Here is a 22,448-nt window from a genome sequence, read left to right on the forward strand (position 1 = left end):
ACTCGTGAATATAGTATATTTTTAGTCTCTGTTAATTTGGTTTTAGCCATTAATTGTTTCAAGACAACAATAAGGCACTCTTTTATATCTTAAAATGTATAACTCAATTATCCGGTAATTATTTGTTTCGTATTCATATTTGAATCTGTATTCGTAGATTATTCGCTCCGTATCCATATCCATTTAAAGTGGATTTAGTATGAAATTTTGATATCCGTTTATTATTTGTATCCGCACATTGAAAGAATACAAATATGGTATTAGCATTATCCGCTCTGTTTACACCCTAGAACTCACTATATAATTTTTTTATTATTACTTTCTTTATTTCTCAAAATGAAACCTATGAATATGGTTGTATTAATTAATTAATTATAGATAGAAACCACGGAAGGGCGCTTTTTTATTTGCTCGCGTGCACCTCTCCACTCAAATCCCATTCTCTCATTGCAATTATGATTTCGTATTTTTTTTTACCCGCCGTACAATTTATTTCCTACGGACAATTTTAATTGAAGCCCCTGCACTTCTGGTATTTGCGAAGCCAACCTTGTATATGTAATGTTGGACGAATTTTAGACAAGGGTTCTAGGTCCCTATGTTAAATCTTGGACTACAATGAAGGTACATTTTGCAAATATCACAGTACAGTGCACATTATGATTTTCATTTATCACAGTCTACCAGTACAACCACCTTGTTTTCACCTATCTATCACTATATATACACACCAGACCTTTGGGTTTTTCAGAGCATATCCTCCCATTCTATAGTCCCATATCTGCCACCTGTCAGTCGCTCGTTTGCTAAAATGGGAGAAGCTGTGCTTGAGGTGTATGCAACAAATGGAAGCAAAGGATGTGGTAACCATCCAAAGAATGGATTGGAGAAGTGTGACTGGTTTGAGGAAGAAGTTGACAAGGATGTCAAGTTATCTTATGCTTTGAATTGGTGAGAACTCTCATTCCCATCTCCCTTCAGTTTTTTTTTTTTTTTTTCATTTTATAATTTCATATATGACACTGCTATATATATATATATATATATATATATATATTTAATTTGTTCATGCATGAAAGCAATTGAAAGGACCTTTTATTTCCCGGTTGGTTTATTTATATATAAATTATATATCTTTAAGGGAATCTAAGATGATTTTCATTTATGATTTATGGATACTTCTTTGAATTGTCCCAAATGAGTAAATATACGTACCATAAGAAACTTCAATCATTTGCAATTTTATTCACTTCTTAAAGGAAATTTTTTATTGAAATTTATAATTTTTGGTGTGAATAATCATCATAAGCAAATTCATGTTAAAGTCTTTGTTCAATATATACTTTTCAAAAGATATAAACAATTTCCTGCTTGAATGGTTTCATTAATGAGTTTCACCCACTTCTTCTCAAAAAGAAGAAAAAAAAAAGATATAAACAATTTTACCATAAAGTATAATACTTTTCGAAAAAAATATATACACATCTGAAAAACAGGTAAGAAACAAGAATAAGGGAAATGGACAAACAATTACCATATATTCTTGTATTTCAAATTAAGCTTGTCAACTTAATATTAGAGACAAATATTATAGCACTAACAGCTAGTATATATACTAGGAAAAACTTAATTCTATTTTACACCAAGAACAACAAAGCTTTTGATTTGATAATGCATTTTAAATTTGCTATGTGCAGCGTGTTGCATGAAGGATCAAGTCACTATCAGGACATTGTGCTTCTAGATACAAAGCATTTTGGAAAGGTCAGAACAATTTTTTTGATGGTTAGAAAGGTCAGAACAATTAATTGTATGAATTGTCCTAGCTAATTCACTGTACTAGGAATCATGTCTTTACAATATAGAGATATGCATTTGCTAGTTACTCATGTTGATTAATTGGTTTCATTAAATTCCATTTCCTAGGCGTTGGTGATAGATGGAAAAATGCAAAGCACTGAGATGGATGAGTTCATTTACCATGAGTGCTTGGTTCACCCGGCACTTTTATTTCATCCAAAGTAAATATCATTTTCCTGTTTATAAACATGCATGGAATTAACTTCAATTCTTTCCTATATATGTTTGCAATTTATCAAGAGACACTCTAGTAATACCAAATCCATCTTTAGTTTTATATTGCAACGAATTTTTAAAATTCCAGAATTTAATTATACGTAGCTTATTGCACTTATCAGGTACTTCTCATTTTAAGTGATTAAATGAGAATTAACATTCAATGTGTTTTTACTTATTTATGGTACTTTTAAACACAAGGATATCTTCTACTCTAAATTTTAACCTTGTTTGTTTTAATTAATGCAGTCCAAAAACAGTGTTTATAATGGGAGGAGGAGAGGGATCCACCGCAAGAGAGGTGCTCAAGCACAACACCATCCATGGTGTGGTCATGTGCGACATAGATCAGGTTCTATGACATATATATGATACATGCATGCATAATACATTCAATTTTTTATTTTTATTTTTTTGACAAAGATTCCAGCTAGTAATGCATGCATAACGAAATACTATTAAAAAAGGTAGATAAGTTGATATCTACCATCTAGTAGTGGTGGAAAAGGTGTCAACACCATATACGAGTTGGGGGCTGGCGTTACCTAGTGCATTCCCTCATTAAGTCACTAATTAAAATATAAATATGATAAACATAGGATTCTTGATACTGCGCATATATCCTCTCTTCTTCTTCTTTTTGTTTTGGGGGAGGAGGTGGGGTTGGGGGTTGATTGGTTGTAAGCTCTTGAATGATTGCATTAAAATATCATAGTAAATTACAAGTCTATTGATATTCTTATTATACAAAGATAGCATTGTATACACTAAACTACTTGTAAAATATCTCACTGCTAAAAATTAAAAAAAAAAAAAAAAGAGAGAGAAAGTAAAACTGGTATATATAAGTATAGCGCACTACTGCTTATACTGCGCTACACCTATATGTATGATACTGATTAGTTTGCCGTAGAATTTAGATCTTTTTTTAGTTTTAAGATTATGATAGCCGATTCAATTAAGCAGTTCAACGTGATGTTCACATTCAACAGTGAATCAATTTGTAAAATTTTTAGATTCCATAATTTTTTTTTTAATTATGTGAAAATAATATTATTTTAATGATATAGAAATTTCAAAACAAATATAACATTTTCTTATCCGAAGCATAATAAAAATAAAATTGAGATTTTTGAACTGGCTCATCAGAACTCCAAAATTAATATTATTTGAATTGCACCACTACTGGCTCCTCATGCATAGCATCATAAGGTTCATCAAACATACATTTTTTTTTGGGGAATAAATAAGTAAAAGAATAATATAGTAAAAACTTGAATTGAGCATTTTAGGCATTGTTGGAGAAATTTCGTAATCTGTAAAAACCAATGTTTTAAAATGCGGTTTAATTTGTTCATGCATGCGGAAGGCCACTACATACCGCTTATGCGGTATGCAAACGCATATGAGGATTTTAATGCGGATTTTAAGATAAAAATTCACGTATATATATATTCATATTCCTATTCATATTGTTGAATTTATTTTCACATAACCAACATGAAGTGTGCCTTATTGTATATAAAAAAATTACAATAATTTGGGATGGGGATAGCAAAACTCCGCATAATGCATATGAACTTTTAATTACATGCACTGCATATTACGTTTTTAATCCGCATATCCGTATATTCGGACCACATATGCGGCCGCATGCTCAAAACCTCATGGGAGGGAGTGCATGGCATTCTAAGCACAACACTGCCAACTACATAAGCATATGCAGCCGCATATACGGTTCATGCGGCCGCATTTTAAAACACCGGTAAAAACTATATTCATGTTGTAATTCTCATTGAATAAAAGCTGAAAATTTTATAAGTTGCTACATAGAATTAATCCCAGATATCAAACTGAGACATAATGAGAAAAGCCTTGCATACATAACTACTGATTAATTAATAGCTAAAGGCAGCAGTGAATTGCAGCTTCAACGGTGCATTAAAAATTAAAATGGACCACCTAGCTATCCCCGTAACCTTTTCCTATTTCTTCCTTGGAAAGACCACTTACTATATGAGGACCGCGCGTCCAATATTTGAAAGATTTTACAACTAGCGCGTGCAAGTATTTATATATAATACATCAAGTATTCATATCTTAATATTTAAAAAGAAAAATGAACACATCACTCATCCATTTTTTACATGTTTTTAGAGGTGATTTTTTTTCTCCATTCAATATATAACCAATATTTCTAACAATCTATGAGAAACTTTGCAAATCTAAAACCACAAACGTCTTCTACACAATTTTTTCTTTCAAATGAGATCCATGATGATATACTTATGAGTTTTTCGTTGCACAAGTATTTATACCTCGTCATACAAATATTCATATCTCATCGAACAAGTATTCATACCTCATTATGTAAATGTAAATAATTTATATATCAAGAGTATTACAAGCATATGTGCATACCTCAATTAATTTTACAAGAATAGTCGAATAGTATTGAATATTGCATTATTGCTTTCTAGTTCAATTTATTTTTTGAAAATAAAAAATAGTTGCCCCATGTTTCATTGTCGAAACAAATAAACAAAATTTAAAAAAAAAAACATACTTGATTGAAATGTTACAAACAAAAGAAAACAAAAACAATATTTAAAAGAAATAAAACATACTTAATTGAAGTATATTCATACATATATGTTGAATCCATACATATACGTTGAAGTATTCATACCTAAGATATCAAGTATTCATTCATACACGTTGAAGTATTCATTCCTAAGACATCAAGTATTCATTCATATACCTATAATTTTTTGAAAATTTGTTTTTCTGTCATTTCTTAGTACTTAGTACGCACTGGCCTAATTCACCATTAATGAAGTTTTGTTCTTTGCAAATAACTCGCTACTGCATGAGAAAGATGAACATAGACATGAAAGGGGTTAATTGTATCCACAGAGACAAAATTAATTGAGTTCGATCCATTTAGCGCTCATTTTGATACGGTCAACAGTGATGGATCTAATCCGACAGAGGCGTGCTTGATTGGGATGGAGTGACGGAGGATCTCCGGCAAATTGTCCACTAGAGTGGGAGCAGTAGGTAGAAATGAAAAAGCAGAGGCGGAGGTGGAAGAGGGAGACGAAGATAGGAGAAGGAGGCCAAGGTGGGGGAGGGAGGGAGAGAGAGGAAATAAATAAAGGGAGACAAAATCTGCTAATTAATTTGTTGAGACCACTGGATAGTTAGAATTGGTAATTATAGCTAGAAAAAAGAAGCTAGTTAGTTGGAGAAGAAATGAAAATTAAAATATATAATTACTCAAATTAAAATGAGAGCTGCAGTGTCATAGAGAAAGAAATAAAAGAAACAACATAAGCAAACAAAAAAAAAAGTACAATGCATCCATCATATAAACTTCTTTGATGAAAACATATTTAATGGAAGCACAAAAAATAGAGGCATTTAAACCCTCCTCTTGATGAAAACATATTGACAAATTTTGTATATATATTGCTGCAGGAGGTGGTAGCTTTCTGCAGAAGATACTTGACCGTTAACTACAAGACATTTGTCAGCGATAAACTATGCCTTGTCATAAATGATGCCAAGTACGTATATAGCTATATATCCTTTGTTTATTTATCTTCTTTACCTTTTCAGGATTCACTAATAGATTTTTCTTTGTAGAATTAGATGAAGATCAAAGTACTCAAAATCAAATTAATATCCGCTGAATTATTACCAAATCTGTTTCGAACCTTTTTAAATAGAAGTTTGTTAGTTGTGCGTTCTCTAGTATACATATATACCTAGAATTAACTCATCATACAAATATTGATTTTCAAGTTGCATATTAATCTAACAAAAAAAAAATTATGAGTTTATAATTAACATTGAAAATATTCAAACTATATTTACATTGAATGAAACAAGGAACAAAGCAAGAATAGATCGAGCTAACCTTAATATTGAGAATAGTAACTAATTCAATATTTTGTTAGGTTAGTGAAATAGTGAAAAACTCCATAAAAGACCAACAAAAAATATATAGTTCATATTTGTTAATCTAAACACACCCAAATCAAGAATGGTAACTCGAAATAATGCTAATTCGGATTAGTGATATTTTGTTAGGTTAGTGAAATAGTGAGAAACTCCATAAAAGACCAACAAAAAATATATAGTTCATATTTGTTAATCTAAACACACCCAAATCAAGAATGGTAACTCGAAATAATGCTAATTCGGATTAGTGACTATTCTTCACCTATCCAAACGCACCCTTATAATGTATAGGATATCACACAATGCAATTGCACTACAGGCAAGGATCTAAATAATTCCAAAAATATTACATAAAATTGCCACCACCACCACCACCACCACAACAACAACAACAACAATAATAATATAAACGGTATTGAAAAAAATGATGTGTTAGTGAAATTAATTTCTGATGATAACCTTTTAAAATGAAATAAAGATCATATTAGCATCACATGTGGGCTAGTCGTTTGTTGGAGTTGCAATACTGGAGACCATTATTAATCAAACTTTATTAAATGATTATTACAGGGCAGAATTGGAAAAACGGCAGGAGAAGTACGATGTAATAATAGGTGATTTATCTGACCCGGTGGAAGGAGGTCCCTGCTACCAGCTTTACACCAAATCCTTCTACCAGAATGTGGTCAAGCCTAAGCTTAACTATAGGGGCATTTTCGTCACCCAAGTACATACAAATTATACTTTATTATTTTAACAAAAAATATGTTGACCCAGTTTTTATTTCTTCTTTTACGTGCTTTTTGTATATACAAATTATTTAATTACGTTTTTTAGTTAATAAAATTTGAACATTTTTCTTTCTTTCTACGTGCTTTTTATTCATTCTTCTTTTCTTTCTTTTTTAATATTTCAGGCTGGACCTGCTGGTGTATTTACCCACAAAGAGGTGTTTACTTCTATTTACAACACTCTCAAGCATGTCTTCAAATGTAAGATTTAATTGATACTTTTGATTATTACCACCAGTGGCCACTCAATTGTTTTTTTCATAACGATCCGAATATACCTGCCGCAATTGATTTATTATGGTCATTAAAATGGAACTATTACGTTATATAGATATATGAATTATCTAAATTTAACTATTGGTTTTTTTTATGTAATATTTCATATAGATGTGAAAGCCTATACTGCCCATATTCCATCTTTCGTAGATTCATGGGGCTGGGTCATGGTATGTTGTACTTATTTCATTTTCATCATGTTCTATATATCTATTTAATTAATTGTTGATTGATTGCTACATATGAATTTCAAATCTGTACTTTTAAGGACAATGCTCATGCATTTTCTTTTCTTTTTATAAAAGAGATTAATCGTAGTAGATAAATTTATCCAAAATAATTAAAGAGCTTCTTCTATTTCCTTTATATATCATCCAATTTTCATATAGCATTACACTAAGACAAAATGAAATAAATCTAATATGCTATATATGTTCTCTAACCTATGAGCTTATTTATAATAAAAGAGACCTATCCATTATATAGAAGCTTGCAAAATATGACAATATATATATCCAGCATGATGAATATTCATTTTGGATTTTATTATTATTATTAAGCATGATATCCTTCTTTATAATTGGCCTCTGTGCTGATTTGCTGCACCAGTTTGCCAGTATTTTGATAGTTATCAAATAACAAATGAATGAAAGAATGCACAAAAGAATGAAGACATAAATCTTTTCTTTGTTGGTCAGGCATCAGATCATCCATTTAGCCTTACTGCAGAGGAGATAGACCTAAAAATAATGGAGAGGATCGAAGGAGAACTCCTCTACCTAAATGGAGACTCCCTCATCTCTTCCACAACCATGAACAAAGCAGTTCATCAGTCGTATGTTCCTCAATAATTGTTAATATTTATTTTATTAATATATTATTGAACAGAGGAAATTAGGCTTTGTTCTAGGGGTGCAAACAGATCAGATATTATCCGACCGTATCCGGATCCGTATCCGAATATTAGATACAAATAACTGATATCCAAATATTCGTGCGGATACGGATACAGATATGGTTTTAAATTTTAATTATCTGTATCCAAATAGTAGATATATATCATATAGTTTAATATATATTATGAAAAAAATTATGTTATTCACTGTTATTAAAAAAAATGGATATCCAATCTGTATCCATTTAATATTTGTATCTGTATCTGTCTAACATCTGATCTGTATCCGAAAAATAAAAGCGGATACGAATATGATTTTACCACTATCCGATCCGTTTGCACTCCTACTTTGTTCATACTCTAATTATGTGCCTCTTTGAATATGTAAGCCATTACGGCCTTCTATTTAAAAGAAAAAATTGTGATATTTCATCCGTTGTAAATAAAGAGGTGATTTCTAGTTGGTGGAACATTGAAATACATATCTGATTTTTCTAATTAAGTTTCCGATAAAAAATTATGCAGATTATTGAAGGAGACCCATATCTACACAGAGGACAATGCACGGTTCATCTATGGACATGGAAGGGGAGGATAAATGAATTAGAAGTTTGAGGGTTTGGATTTTTTTTTTCTGCTTTATTTTAATAGAAGAATGGAAATAATGTAATGCTTATTTGGATTGTGATAACAATAACAAATTATCCTGGCCCATAATTCTTAGTTATTAGTCCTGGCCCATAATTATTAGTCCTGCTTAATTATTAGTCCTGGCCCATAATTCTCTGCTGTTCGATAAAATTGGCCGGGCTTCTTGCTTTATTTTGTCGCCTATGGGCTACGAGATGAAGTCCACATGCCAAACCTATACAGTCATTTCCTTTTCACTTCGAAATTTTTGAAATTTCCGGAAGATTTTTGTATTGGAATAAAATTGGCTGAAAACGGATCCAGATTATCCGTTCCGAATCTGCTCCGAATTTGATCCAAATTTGAATTTGGATAATAATTTTGGATCTGGATTTGAAATATTAGAGTAGAACTAGGGTGTTCCTAAGTTTATCAAATTTTTTTGTGAAATTAACTCTGAAACCTATAAAATTGATTTAAAATTACGAATTCAAATTGTTGAGATTCTTCTATCTTATGAGTGATGCATCTATATGTGAAATTTTTTAAGTTTTGAATTAAGCTAATATAAAATTAAGTGGTTAAAATTAGAAGGTTTATAAATTAATATTAATGTATTCATTTTCTATCTTATGACTCAATTATCCGATAATTATTCACTTCGTATTCATATTCGAATTCATAACTGTAAATTATCCATTTCATATATGTATTCATTTAAAACAAATTAAATTTTAAATTTGACATTCTTTAATCATCTGTATCTGTATTCGTATTGATAATGAATAGTGGATAAGAATATTTTTTTCTCAATCCTATAACAGTTACTGAATTTATCATTATCCTCCTAAATTTTAATCAATCAAACAAGAAATAAGACAGAAAAAAAAATTATATTTATTTTCTCTCATTAATCATCTAAATACAAAAAAATTAAATATGCTAATCTTCTTTCCTATTTCATTCCAATCCCTTCTATTCTTTACCTCACATTACTTCCTCTACTCTCCATTCAAACAAGATGTAAATTTATAAAATAGTTCTCCGATACTATTTTGCTATATAATTTTAGTCAACGCTTTTTCACAGGTCAACACTTTTATTCGTCTTAGCCGTCAGACAAGCACGATATAAGACGTCCGATGGAAATCAGATCGTACAGATTTTGTTGAGGCTTCCAGCGAATCATTGCCTTCATCTGAACCCGACCCATTATAGAGGACGAAGACGCCGCACCCGCAACAAAAGATTAGTAATTCCAGATCCTTTGTGGCAAATGCAACCACCGCACTGTGCAACAAATCCCGTAACTAACATCCTACCGACTTGACAAGTGACAACTTACCATTAAATCGGGTTCATTTTCTAACAATATAATTCATCAGTGACAAACAACAAAACGTTACAAACCCTTCGACTCAGAAGATCACTAATTATGGCAAGAACATGCCACCTCACCAAACAGGCCAAATTATCTCTCCCCACTTCGTTGCACAACTCCATCGTTACACTTAATAATAATCTCAATAACTAGCCTTCACCCACACACCTTCCATCTCTCTTTCTCTCCTCTCCAACTAATCATGGACTATTGCCTGGAGAGGCGGCCTCCACCTCTTGTACCACCGCCACAACAGCGACAGACATCCAGCCACCCCTCCTTCTCTGCCACTCTTCTCGATGCCATCTACCGCTCGCTCGATGGCACCACGCCTGAGACTGAAAGAGCTGCTTTGAAGCATTCAAAACCGAGGCCTGAACTTGACCCGCTACCCCAAAAGAAGAAATCACACTCTGACTTCTGGTGGGCCTCGACGAAGAGAAAACCGGCCCCACCTAGCTACACTTCATCAGACACCTCCAGTTATGGCTTCTCTTCTGACGCAGAGTTTTCCCAGACTAAACCCGCAAAGGTGAACCGGGTTCAGTTCCACCCACCAGCTGCATTGCCTCCGAAATCTCCACCGCAGGAGAACAAGAAGAAATCAAATCCATTCCGTAAGAGGTGGAGAGAACTCAGAAAGGGACGGACATGTGCAAATAGCAAGAGTATTGGTGCTTCTGGTACAAGGGGAGGTTCAGGTTCACCACTTTCCAATTTTCTCAAGGCAATTTTCTCTTCTAGTAGGACACAAAAGAAGAAAAATAATATTATGAGCATGTCGACAGCACCACAACAAGGAGGAGTTGATGTACCAACAGTTCTAGAACCGGTACCACATCCAGAAGACACAGAAGATGTAGATATGGAGGCAGAAGCTGTAAAAAGAAGAGTTGATGAGATATTAAGAGGCTTAGAGAAGCAAAAACAAGAAGAAGGAGAAGGAGAAGAGGAAAATGATAGTGATGGTAGCTCAGATTTGTTCGAGTTGGAAAATTTGACGGAGATAGGTGCGGATGAGTTGCCGGTGTATTGTACCACAAGTCTGGTGGCTAACCACCCAGCCATCTGTTGCAAATGATTAAGTTCGTGGTATCAAAAATGGAACATCGCATGAATATAATTAAGAATTGTACTATCAATTAATTTCCTTTACATTTTGCTCCTACCTGAAGTGTACTTTCTGACTTTCTGTTACTTCTTTTTTTGGATCATGAACTATATTAATGCATGTGTATGTAGCGCTCCAAATCGGAAATAAATCCAAAGGAATAACAGCAACCAGTTATTTCTATCCCAACAGTTGATTTTAGTTGAGATTCGTCCATGAATTTCTATTTTTTTTAGATTAGTGCATTGAAAATTTTGAATGGTTGAAATCGACATAACAGATTCCTGTTATTCCTTCATATATAATACAGCAGATTTATTTCCCTCCAAATATGTCTGATCGAGGATAATTAGTTATTCCACATTCATTTTGTTATTATAATTGGGAATAATTTTACTCTTCGTGCTTCCATATGAGATGTAATTAATTAACCAAGTTTCAATATTTTCGCAAGTAATTCAACTGCTTAATGCCTCCTGGATTTTGAAATTTAGTGAAAAAATACAGATCTAGTTCTATTTTGCTCCTCTTTGTAAATTGTTTGGTCCCTCTCTAGAACTAGAAAATATGTCAGATCAGTTCAAAAGCATTGTTAATAAGAAATTTACGGGTTCAGATCAACTTTATTGTTTTCTAATATGTAAAATGATATTAATTTATTATTGTTATTATGTAATAGTATATTATTTTTATTTTTTTTATTATGTTGATTGTTTATTATTTAGTATCCGATTAGTTAATGGGTTTAAACTCAATAAGTTATTTGAATTTGATTTATGCTCCTCTCTGACAGAAATTATGCGTCTACCCTATATTTGAGTTAAGTAATATGTTATCTTATGCTAATTAGGCACTTAGGTCTATATGAATTAATTAGGTGGCATTTTGAGGTCTATAAGAAATTAGGTAGCGGCTTATTCATTTAATAAGGATGACAATATTATTTGTTTGGACTGACACTATGCTACGTACTATGCATGCATGGCGTATTTTGGTATGTATTATAAGTCAATATTTTTATTTTCGAAAGTTCAGATATTCTGATACTTTCTAAGATCTCCGTATAAATTAAAACATAATTGGCAGTTAAAATTGTATAGTTGTATTAAAAGTTTACTATTTGTTTAGATAGGTAAACATTTATCTGATCTAAAGATTCTAAATCATTTGAAAGTAGTAATATTTTACCTATTAAAAAAAAAAAGTTCAAATGTCTGGTGTCTTTTATGTTTTATTGTACCTCATATATTTTATCTTCAATTTTGAAATCTAAACAGTAGATCCAAACCGATTTCAACATCATATCCATATTAAAATGTGTCTCAGACAAAATTTTATATTTTTTGAAATATTTTTATTATTTTTTGTACATAAGTATAATTAAATTCATTGTTTTTAGATGGTCTAAAAATAGTGTCATGTTAAACAGTTCAGATCGACAATTTAAATTTTGAAAATGAAAATATTAGTCTATAGTACGGAACAATATGTGGTATGCCTAGTGCCCTAGTTAAATAATATAAAATTAAATTAGGAAAAAAATATTCAAGATATAATTATCAAATTTCATAAAGTCATATCAGAGTTCGACGAGATAAAAAACGAAATACGGAAAAAAAAAATAAAGAACAAAATAACAAGAGATGGATAGAGAAATAAAATGTGTGACAAAATAACTAAAAGGAAAAAAGAAAGGCAAAAATGTGAGCGAAAAAAAGAGACAACATTGGAAAGGAAGAGAAAAAACAAAATTGTTGGATAATTATGCATTTAGAGGGCATACTTTGCAAAATATTTTGGACCGGGGATCATTTATTTTTTAATTTATTATAAAAAGTATTAGTCATATTTATTTTGAAAATATATATTTTGTTTTCAACACACATGCAGATTAATTATTTACATATTTATATTTTTTTAAGAAAAAGGTAAGGATCAAGCCTTCAAATTTTATTTATATTGATACAAGCTTGTGTCGATTTTACATCCGGTAACAAGTTTATTTGAATTAAAATTAAAGAGAAAAAGAAAAAAAAATGAGAGGAGGGATCCACTTACCCTGTTGTTTGGTGACATTAATTACATCTTACATTTTCAAAGCTCAAACAATCAATTCAAATCATTCAACATGATGGATATATTAAAATGTGCTTGCATGCAGATGAAATTTTACATTTATTTTGAAATTTTTTACTATTTATTAAGATGGATACAAAATTTCAATGTCCTGAAAATAACGATTTTGTAAAATACTTAATAAATAGTAAAAAAAAATTAAAAAAAATGTAACATTTCATAGGCAGGCATATTTTAATATATTCATTATGTTTAACGATTTGGATTGACTGTTTGAACTCTAAAAACTTTGCATCAAAAATATAAAGTGCAATCGGATATCACCAAAAACGGTGTAAGTGGATCCCTCCTCAAGAAATAAACCAAAATTAGTTGAATACAAACATACATAGAAGCAAATAAGAAATAATAAAGGAAAATTGCTACAAACAGAGGCAAACCGAAGCATTGCTAATTCTTGCTGGTTAGCTGTTAATTCTCAGCTGTACCAAAACATGTGACCACCTGAGTTCGCCTTGTGATCAATCTTTTTTAATATTTTCTGTATTTGTGTTTAATTAGTAGAAGAAAAAAAAAACAACGAAAGGATACTCCGAAAGACACGTAAAATTTTCTATTTTTTTATTTTTTTTACTTTATTTTATTTTATTATGACATGATTGAAATAACAGAGAGAAATTAAAAGATGTAATGTAATTAGAGTGAGTCTATGGTACTATGCATATCACGGGTTGTCACCGTGCTACGGCTCTATATTTGAGTTTTCAAATCGTAACGGTTGATCCGAACCGTTCATCTTGTTCTCCATATTAATATGTGTTTGGAGACCAAATTTTATATTTTTTGAAATTTGTTTACTATTTTTTTAGATATTTAGAAAATCACTTGATCTGAAAATTCTGGACCATCCAAAAACAGTGATTTTCAACAAATCTAAAAAAATAGTAAAAAAATTTCAAAAAATGTAAAATTTGGTCTCCAAACACATATTAATATGGAGAATAAGATGAACGGTTCGGATCGACCGTTAGGATTTGAAAACTCGAATATAGAGCCGTAGCACGGTGCCAAATCGTAATATGCATAGTACCATAGACTCACTCATGTAATTATACCAAACTACTAATACTACGATTTCTTAGAAGATTTATCCAGAAATTTGCAGTAATTTTATGGTCCCTATCTGTACATCGGTAAAAAAAAAACAAAATCATGTAATATAACTTATTATACAAAAATACAAATTTTGAATTATCAAAAATAGAAAAATTGAAAATGAAGGTTCAGGCCTACTTTATGAGAAAAAGGGTTGTATAATAATTGAATATCTGTCTACTTCAAGAACAAACAAAATTAAACAACTCTATATGTTATATAAATTAATGTTGTTGTCTCAATTTTCATAAATTCAAAGTATGGTTCATGACGAGTGCGTATCCTCTGAGATATCTCAACTTTTGCGTGACCGACGTGTCCAGTGTCTATTCGGGGGTGATGTAGGGGGTCAGTGTCATGTGGGCTTTGAGATTCGTGCAGAACGTCTTTAAACGGTTAGGATTTTCCATAAAGTCACGCAAAGTTTGAGATATCTCAGAGGATACGAATTTGGTTCATGACATTGATCCCTATCATGTGCAAATCTATGTCCATATTCAGTTGTACAAAGTCATCAGTGTTTGTCTGTCAGGAAAATGACCTGAATGAAAATGACGCCTGAGAGTCCCTTTTTTTATTAATCAAAAACAAAAATAAAAAAATATCGTGAAAGAAAATCATTTTGTTGGAAAATTAAAATTTAAGAAAAATGGAATAGTTTATCCCGTTCAGATATTGTAGTTGGACGAGATAAACCATCACGTCTCGTTAATCTTTACTCTAATTAGCAATCTAACTAAAAATAAAAAATGGAAATGATAGATCATCCCGTCCAGCACTGTAACAAAAAAATTTCATATAAGAGAATAAGAAAAATTGCTACAGGGCTGGACGGGATATCCCGTCCAAGATTTTTTTTCTGCTTAGAAGATTAGCAGGGCACTAATCTAGATGGAAAATTGTGTACCGTCCGGTGGACGGGATAATCAATCATATTTTGATTTTCCAGCAAAATGGTGCCCTTTAATTGCGATAGTTTTTATTTTATTTTCGATTAATAAAAAAATTGGCTTGAGACTTCAACTATTATTACAAGTATATTGTAGTAATTTAATCATGAAATCCGTATAGGGTAAATCCTTCGTTGTAATAACAAGGGTATAGAATTTGAAAGCTTGACTGTCATCTTTCTTTCAAAAAAAAAAACATTGTAGTAATTTATACAAATACTTCGACTCTTTGCTAGGAATGTAATTTTGTGACGGATAGGATTGCGTCAAGACTTAGATTTTGTATTATAATTAAGTCAAGTTTTCACATGTCCACTACTAAAATTATAGAGAATATCAATGACATGTCACACCGTGTCTAAACATGACGTGACTGATTACATTAGTCACGTGTAACTATTGTTTCTAACTTTAAGTTAGTTTAAGAAAAAAGTCAATAATATGAAATAAAAAGTTGAAAAATATTGTAAAACAAAGAAATATAGTTGTAAGAAAAAATTATGTGTAAAATACTAAATTTATTCTTAGATTTGAATTGTTATTCTGAGACAAATAATAACATATATTTTATATTATTTTGTTCATGTGTAGCCACATTTGATCATATTACGCGTTGTGTATGGTGTGTCTTGTGTCATGTCGTTTTTCTTTTTTTGTAAATAGTCATGTTACCTAATCAACGCGCACATCACATTGTATCTTATTATTCCAGAACTAGTACCGTGCTGTAACTGTTTCACATTCCTTCTCTCTTTGTTATTTTTTTTTTTTTTTCATTCAGACTTGAAGAAGATTTAATGTCATAACTTTCCCATGCTTGCATGTAGGGATATCAATAATACTATCTTCTTCTTAATTTTTTTTTTTTTTTTTATTGTAATAGATTATTGTACCATTCAAAGCTCATAATATCGCCTTTCCTCCGCTGATGCAAGGGACCGTGGGCTTTTCGTAAATAATGACAAATCAATCATTATAACAATCAATTATATAATTAGGGTGCAAATAAAGAGTTTTTAATAGTTAACAAGAGATAATATATATAAGTCACTTAAGAGAAATTTATGTCAGGTAAAAATCCATAGATTTCAGCCAACGTGCACTGAACGGCACCTTAATTATGGACCTGAAATTAATGTCAATTAAAAGTGATCTTGACCTAACAGAGGCATTGCCCTTCTTGGTTCCCTAATTGGAACTCAATTTCTCTATCGAAATGTATTTGCAAATTTGATGCTAATTTTCCACTAAACTTTCATGCTACTATATGAATTCATATCCTCTGCATTAACTCAAAAAGGAATCTTTTGAGTTAATACATCTAGATCGTCCGATTAACTTTAAAATTTGTGCGAATTAAATCCGCACTAATATTGAAGATCTCTTACGTTTTAGATGAAAACCGAATTGACTCCGTTTACAATCGGACGGCTGATGTCTATTAACTCAAAAGATACTCTTTTGAGTTAATGCAGACGATGCGGACTCCTACTATATAAGCCATTTTTTTAGGGGCATTTTAGCCCTTTTATCCAAATAAAATTCAATAATGTTTGAATTCGATTATTGGTATTGTCATTTTGCACAACAGAAATTAATGATTGATTTAGGACCAAAAAATTAATTATAGTGCCTCTCACAAATGTTTTAACTTTGAAGCCATTTTTATCTTATTATCTAGACGAATGTTTGAAGGCTGCAAATAAAAATTACGAAATCCTGTTACAATTTGTGAAATATTTTTTGTGACGCTCTTAGAAAAAGTTCATAGTTGAACAATTGCCAATGCAACTTTAAAAAAAAAAATTCACTTTAAATAATTGGAGGTCAAGCTTAGCAAAGGAAAATTTTGTGTTCATGTTCTACCGGGTCTTAGTCGATCTTACTAAATGTCTAAATCAATCATTATTTTGTTGTGCAAAATGACAAAAACAATAATCAAATTCATATTGCAGAAATAATGAATGTGCTTGTGGATTTGTTTTAATTAAACATTATGTCTTACTCTTGGTTCCAAGTTCCAACAACCCACGTTACGAGCACAACTTCGAGGGGTCGTTAACCCGCTAGAGAACACCTAACAATCATTTCGGCTGTTGGAGGTATCAACTATCAACATTGGTGAGTTTATTCATTACTGTCATTTTGGCATTCGGCTGTTGGGCCGGTGTATCAAGATTCGTGAGTTTATTACTGAGGCGGGTCACTCGCCTCGCCCCAACAGTCAAAGCGGGATTCGTATCCTGCCAAACGGACGGTCCAGATTTACTCTCAGCTGATGCTTGTTCGCGATGGCGCACGGGCAGTATTATTTGTGCTTTGAGATTTGTGTCAAGTTAAAAAGAATAATTTTGGACTGTCTGATTCAATTTGAGGGGATGTGAATTCTGATAAGAATGAGGCTATGGTACTATACATAGCGCATCATGGTATGTATTTGGATTCAATATTATTCATTTTAATGTTTAAATAGTTACTTTATACATGAAGGCCATATGAAATCTACTTCTAAATGTCTCAAATCACCACTTATAATTACTTCTAAGTTCAATAAGATTAAAAAAAAAAGTTGCAGGGGTGTAAAATATAATCCTTCAATTCAAAGTCGTTGCACCATATGGCAATGCATATCTGCAACAGAGGATCTCAAATTCCCAATTCATTGTGGATCTCATAGAAGACAGGTACCTATCCCGAAGTAACCCAAATTTTGAGTTCCGATCTGGACCGTCCAATCAAGATTTAAACCAATCCGGTCAGAGGTGTAACGCCCTAGATTCCTTTAATATTTGTGCCGTCGAAATCCAGATTTATTTGGTTCCGAATTCAATAGGACACCTGGTCAACCCCTCACCTGGAGAATTCGTATCTCTCCAATAACTCAAAAGGGTTATCTTTTGAGTTAATGAATCTCGCCCGTCTGATTTTAAACGGAGTCAATCCGGCCCCTGCTTATGATATAGGAGCCCTTTAATATTAGTGCGGATTTAGGCTACACGAATCTTAAAACAGATCGGATGGTCAAGGTTCATTAACGCAAAAGATTGTCTTTTGAGTTAATGCAGAGGATACAAATTCTCACTGGACATCGCTGCATTGGAAACAGAATTCACAACCTCTGAGATATCTCATATTTTGTGTGTTTTCATGGAAAATCTCAACCGTTTAAATATATTCTACACGAATCTCGAAGCACAAATAATACTGGCCCCCGCGCTATCCCCGAATAGACATTGGACAAATCGGTCACGCAAAATATGAGATATCTCAGAGGATACGCACTCGAAACACTTAGAAACGAGGGATTAAAATCTCTGTTTAAACTGAAAATTGCAATGATGAAACAAGGAAAATCTATGGTGGGGGCCAATCACCAGTCCAGAGAGGACGGTAGATCACCCGGCACTTTCCTTCCCACGTGGGTACCTGGAGGTAGTGTATTTATACTCGGGCGGGTACGGGTACCCCGGGTATACCCGTCTCGGGTACGGGTACCCCGGGTATACCCGTCTCGGGTACGTCTCGGGTACGGGTACGGGTATACTCGGGTACGGGTACGGGTATGGCGGGTATAATTTTCAAAACCCATACCCTACCCGTCCTATACCCTTACCCGTGTACCCTTGACGGGTACGGGTAGGGCGGGTACGGGTATTTTTTTTTTTTTTTGCTGTTTTTTTTTGCTGTTTTTTTTTTCTGGTTTTTTTGTTTTTTTTTTTGTTTTTTTTGTTGGTTTGGGGGGGGGGAAAAAATCAGATTTTTTGAATTTTGAAATTGGATGAACAGTGGTCGGGTATACGGGTACTCGGGTAGTCGGGTACGGGTTTAGTCGAGTACGGGTAAACTCGGGTAGGGTATGGTCGGGTATTGGTCCAAAATAACGGGTCCGGTCCGGTTTTTGCCCGTACCCGCGTACCCGAGTACCCGACCCATACCTGGGCTCGGGCACGGGTACCCCGGGCAGCGGGTACGGGCGGGTATACCCGATCCGGGTTTTTGCCAAACTCTACCTGGAGGTGCCGCATGTGATATGGCCACCCACACGGATGCTCATGATCCGAGGAATTTTTTATTTATCGAAATTCTTAAAGGCAAATAGAAAGAGTATGCGAGGCATGTTTTGTCACAACACGTTTAGGCATGATGTGATTATTCGTGTGCCGTAATTATTTCTTGATATTTTAGTCATGGTACGGTACATGAAAAATTAACTTGATAACGACACGGTACAGCACGAGACCAAAATTAGGATGTATTAGTCACGTCACGACATAGCACGACACAACATGTTTTTTCCACTCTAGCTCCATCTATCTCTTTTAAGATCTCCAACCAAGGATCAAGTACGATTTCCACAAATGAACGCACTGAGTTCAAAGTAAAATCCATTTTCCGTGTAGCTAGCTGGGGTTAAAATTATAGAAAGAGGTTGGGCAAGACGGCCATATTTGAAAAAAGAAAAAGAAAAAACACTTCATATGACCATATTTATATATTTCTTATGGGACGCAAAAGAACAATGACCGAGTACCTTGACTACCTTCACATGACAAAAAAAAAAAAAAAAAACATAATAACAAAATTAAGAAAAATAAATGGTTTAAGAATATGTTGGGCCTCGAGTAGTTTTCTCATTACATACTGGGCTTTTCATGGATCAAGATTTCAAAAATTAAATCGAGCTTTTAAACCGCAGGGCAAAACGGGCAGATGGAATTAATCACGTTTCTAAAAGAGGCACCGAGTCATGTGGCCTTATCCGAAAGGAAACTTCACATGGACTTGGTCTATTGTAATTGTCTCTGAAAAGGGCAAGGGGGTCGGACTCGAACTACATGTCACTCTATACCTTGTCCATTGAAACAAAAATAGAATTTCTCATGCGACTAAATTGAACCTGAGTATAATTCGTTGAATCTAAAACGAGAAGCTAATCATGACTTGAGCATTTGAAAAGAGATTTGTATACTTACCTGCAGTCTAGGCACATTGACAAATGAATTATTTGATTTCAGTTTGGCAAGTTCAAAAATTCATGATTCGAAAATAAAAATAATTTGAGAATAATTTGGAGTAAAGATTTTGTGAGAAAAAAAAAAACAATCTTGTGAAAAAAAAAAAAAATATTGTGAGAAAAATTAAGAAAAAGTTCATAAAATTCACAAATTATTTGAATTTAATCAGGTCAAAGTTTAGTTAACCGAATAATTCAATGTTCGGTTCAACATAACAAAAAAAAATAAATTATTCAGATTTAATTCGCTTACAATTCACAAATCTTGTGACTATCCTCAATCTAAAGTCTAGACTCTAGAGACTCCGGATTTTATAATTTACTAAAGACTCGCTACAGGATAACACTCGGTAACCGCCTCAGCAAATCGGAACTAGTATCCAGTTGTCTTCTTCCGAAATTCCGATCCAGTACAATACCTGACTGTGTACAATTAGATCTGATTCGTTAGTTTTAATCTGGCACAAATCTGTAAACGATTCCCCTATTTACCCGACTACCGTGATACTTTTGTCCTGCTGGACCATTGTACTCAGTCCGGTACCTGAGGAGATACGAACTCCTCAGTTTCGCACCTTTCTACCTAAAATTTCCAAATCAAAAAGTGGTTACTGACACTCTCATCCTACCGTACACCTGCGCACACACCCCTTGCCCTTGGTCCCTCCTCTCCTACATAAAACGCACCGCCATTCCATCAAAATTCTCTTTTCTGCAATACTACTACTGAAACCCCTGCGTTAGTCTCCGCCTTCAACCAGCATAGAGAAAAGAGGTGAGGGGCCTTATAGGCCCTATTGTTTTCTGTGCTCTCACAATTGCTGCAATGGATCTAGAGGAGAACTATGATCCGGACTGTGATGTATCTCGTTTCCTTGCTTTCCCTGATCCACCACTTGAAGGGCTCGTGTTATCTCCCTGTGCCGAGCAACAGTCTCAGCACATGCTTGATGCCAATGCAAGACAATCTTTGTCGTTGGTTGCAAGTGGAATAAATAGTGTTTCTCCGGTTCCAAGCATGCCACTGCCTCTTAGTGTTGAAGGCGTCATCATTTTGGCTCTGGAAGGGGTTAATGCTGAGCCTACATGTGAACCGATATTTGAACAGTATTTACCGGGACAAAAGGACTGCACTGGTTGTGTTACCTTGAGAGAAGTGACTCACTGTAGTGGTGCGTCTGAGATGAAAAATTGAAAATTCTAAGTTTCGTAATTCTCTTTAAAAATGGATCACTAAAGATAATGTTCTAAACTTTTTTAATTTCATTATTTTCATCGTTTGTAGCAAGTCGAAATCTGACCTTCGCAGTCCATGGTGGACTGGGAACATTCGATCATGCAGTGTTTGATGTTGAGTACTTTCAAGAAGGTGGCCAGTTATTCAAACGCGAACTCTTCTATGTGAAGTAGGAAATTTCACAATCGCCTTTGTGCCATTTACATACTTGTATTCGAGAAAAATTGTCCCTCTCTATCTGCCTTTGCTTCTTATTTTTTGTTTTTGTTTTTGTTTTTACAGTTTAAGCACAAGATCACATGACTGGGTAAAAACCTTCATGGTTGGTTGTGTAACTCGTCTACAAACAGATTTAACTGGAACCACAAAGGACTCTCTGTGCTCTTTTTATGATACCCTTTGTGCTGATATGAATACCCCCATTGAGGAGACAATGGACTTCGACTTTGGGCCGACATTTTACTTTGAGGATTCGGACTATTATTCCATTCAGCTACTTCCAAACTTTGAAATAGGAGGTATGTACACAGCATTGGTAGACCTTTAGAAATTATGTTTTTTTTTAGGGTAAGATGACAACCAGCCATCTTACAATTTTCATTGATAAGAAAGTTATTTACAGTGCCTAAGTGGGCTAAAAGTATAGATCAATAACTAAATTACAGAGAAAGAAAATATTATACACAATTGGCTCACACAGCCTATACTTAGCTACCCTAGCAGTGATCGATCCATTGCCTGATCTCACTTCTCGTTTCTCTCATGAGGATTTGCAGGGATTTCGACCTTTGGTTGAAGATCCTGTTGTTCCTCTCGAGCCATATAGCCCACAGTCCCGCTGCCCATACTGTATCCCATGTTTTCCTCTCAATCATGTCCAACCGTAGCGA

General features: G+C 33.3%; 3 protein-coding genes across 3 annotated transcripts; all 3 read left to right on the forward strand.

The window, feature by feature from the left end:
• Positions 1-708: 708 nt before the first annotated feature.
• On the forward strand, positions 709-8,711 carry ACL5 (S-adenosyl-L-methionine-dependent methyltransferases superfamily protein). Its single transcript, XM_078323789.1, has 10 exons — positions 709-951; positions 1,698-1,764; positions 1,927-2,021; positions 2,326-2,428; positions 5,557-5,645; positions 6,613-6,769; positions 6,959-7,034; positions 7,221-7,279; positions 7,808-7,944; positions 8,530-8,711. The coding sequence occupies exons 1-10, from the start codon at positions 812-814 to the stop codon at positions 8,600-8,602; spliced, it is 996 nt and encodes a 331-aa protein (XP_078179915.1). The 5' UTR covers positions 709-811; the 3' UTR covers positions 8,603-8,711.
• A 1,412-nt stretch (positions 8,712-10,123) lies between these two features.
• LOC144573775 (protein BIG GRAIN 1-like) lies at positions 10,124-11,266 on the forward strand. Its single transcript, XM_078323524.1, has one exon. It carries the CDS (start codon positions 10,218-10,220, stop codon positions 11,094-11,096), a length of 879 nt encoding a protein of 292 aa, XP_078179650.1. The 5' UTR covers positions 10,124-10,217; the 3' UTR covers positions 11,097-11,266.
• Positions 11,267-21,138: 9,872 nt separating this feature from the next.
• Positions 21,139-22,105, forward strand: LOC144573748 (uncharacterized). Its single transcript, XM_078323495.1, has 3 exons — positions 21,139-21,493; positions 21,607-21,727; positions 21,841-22,105. The coding sequence occupies exons 1-3, from the start codon at positions 21,148-21,150 to the stop codon at positions 22,103-22,105; spliced, it is 732 nt and encodes a 243-aa protein (XP_078179621.1). The 5' UTR covers positions 21,139-21,147.
• The last annotated feature ends 343 nt before the right edge of the window (positions 22,106-22,448 follow it).

This window comes from Carex rostrata, chromosome 22 (assembly GCF_964058835.1).
Source record: "Carex rostrata chromosome 22, lpCarRost1.2, whole genome shotgun sequence".
NCBI lineage: Eukaryota > Viridiplantae > Streptophyta > Magnoliopsida > Poales > Cyperaceae > Carex > Carex rostrata.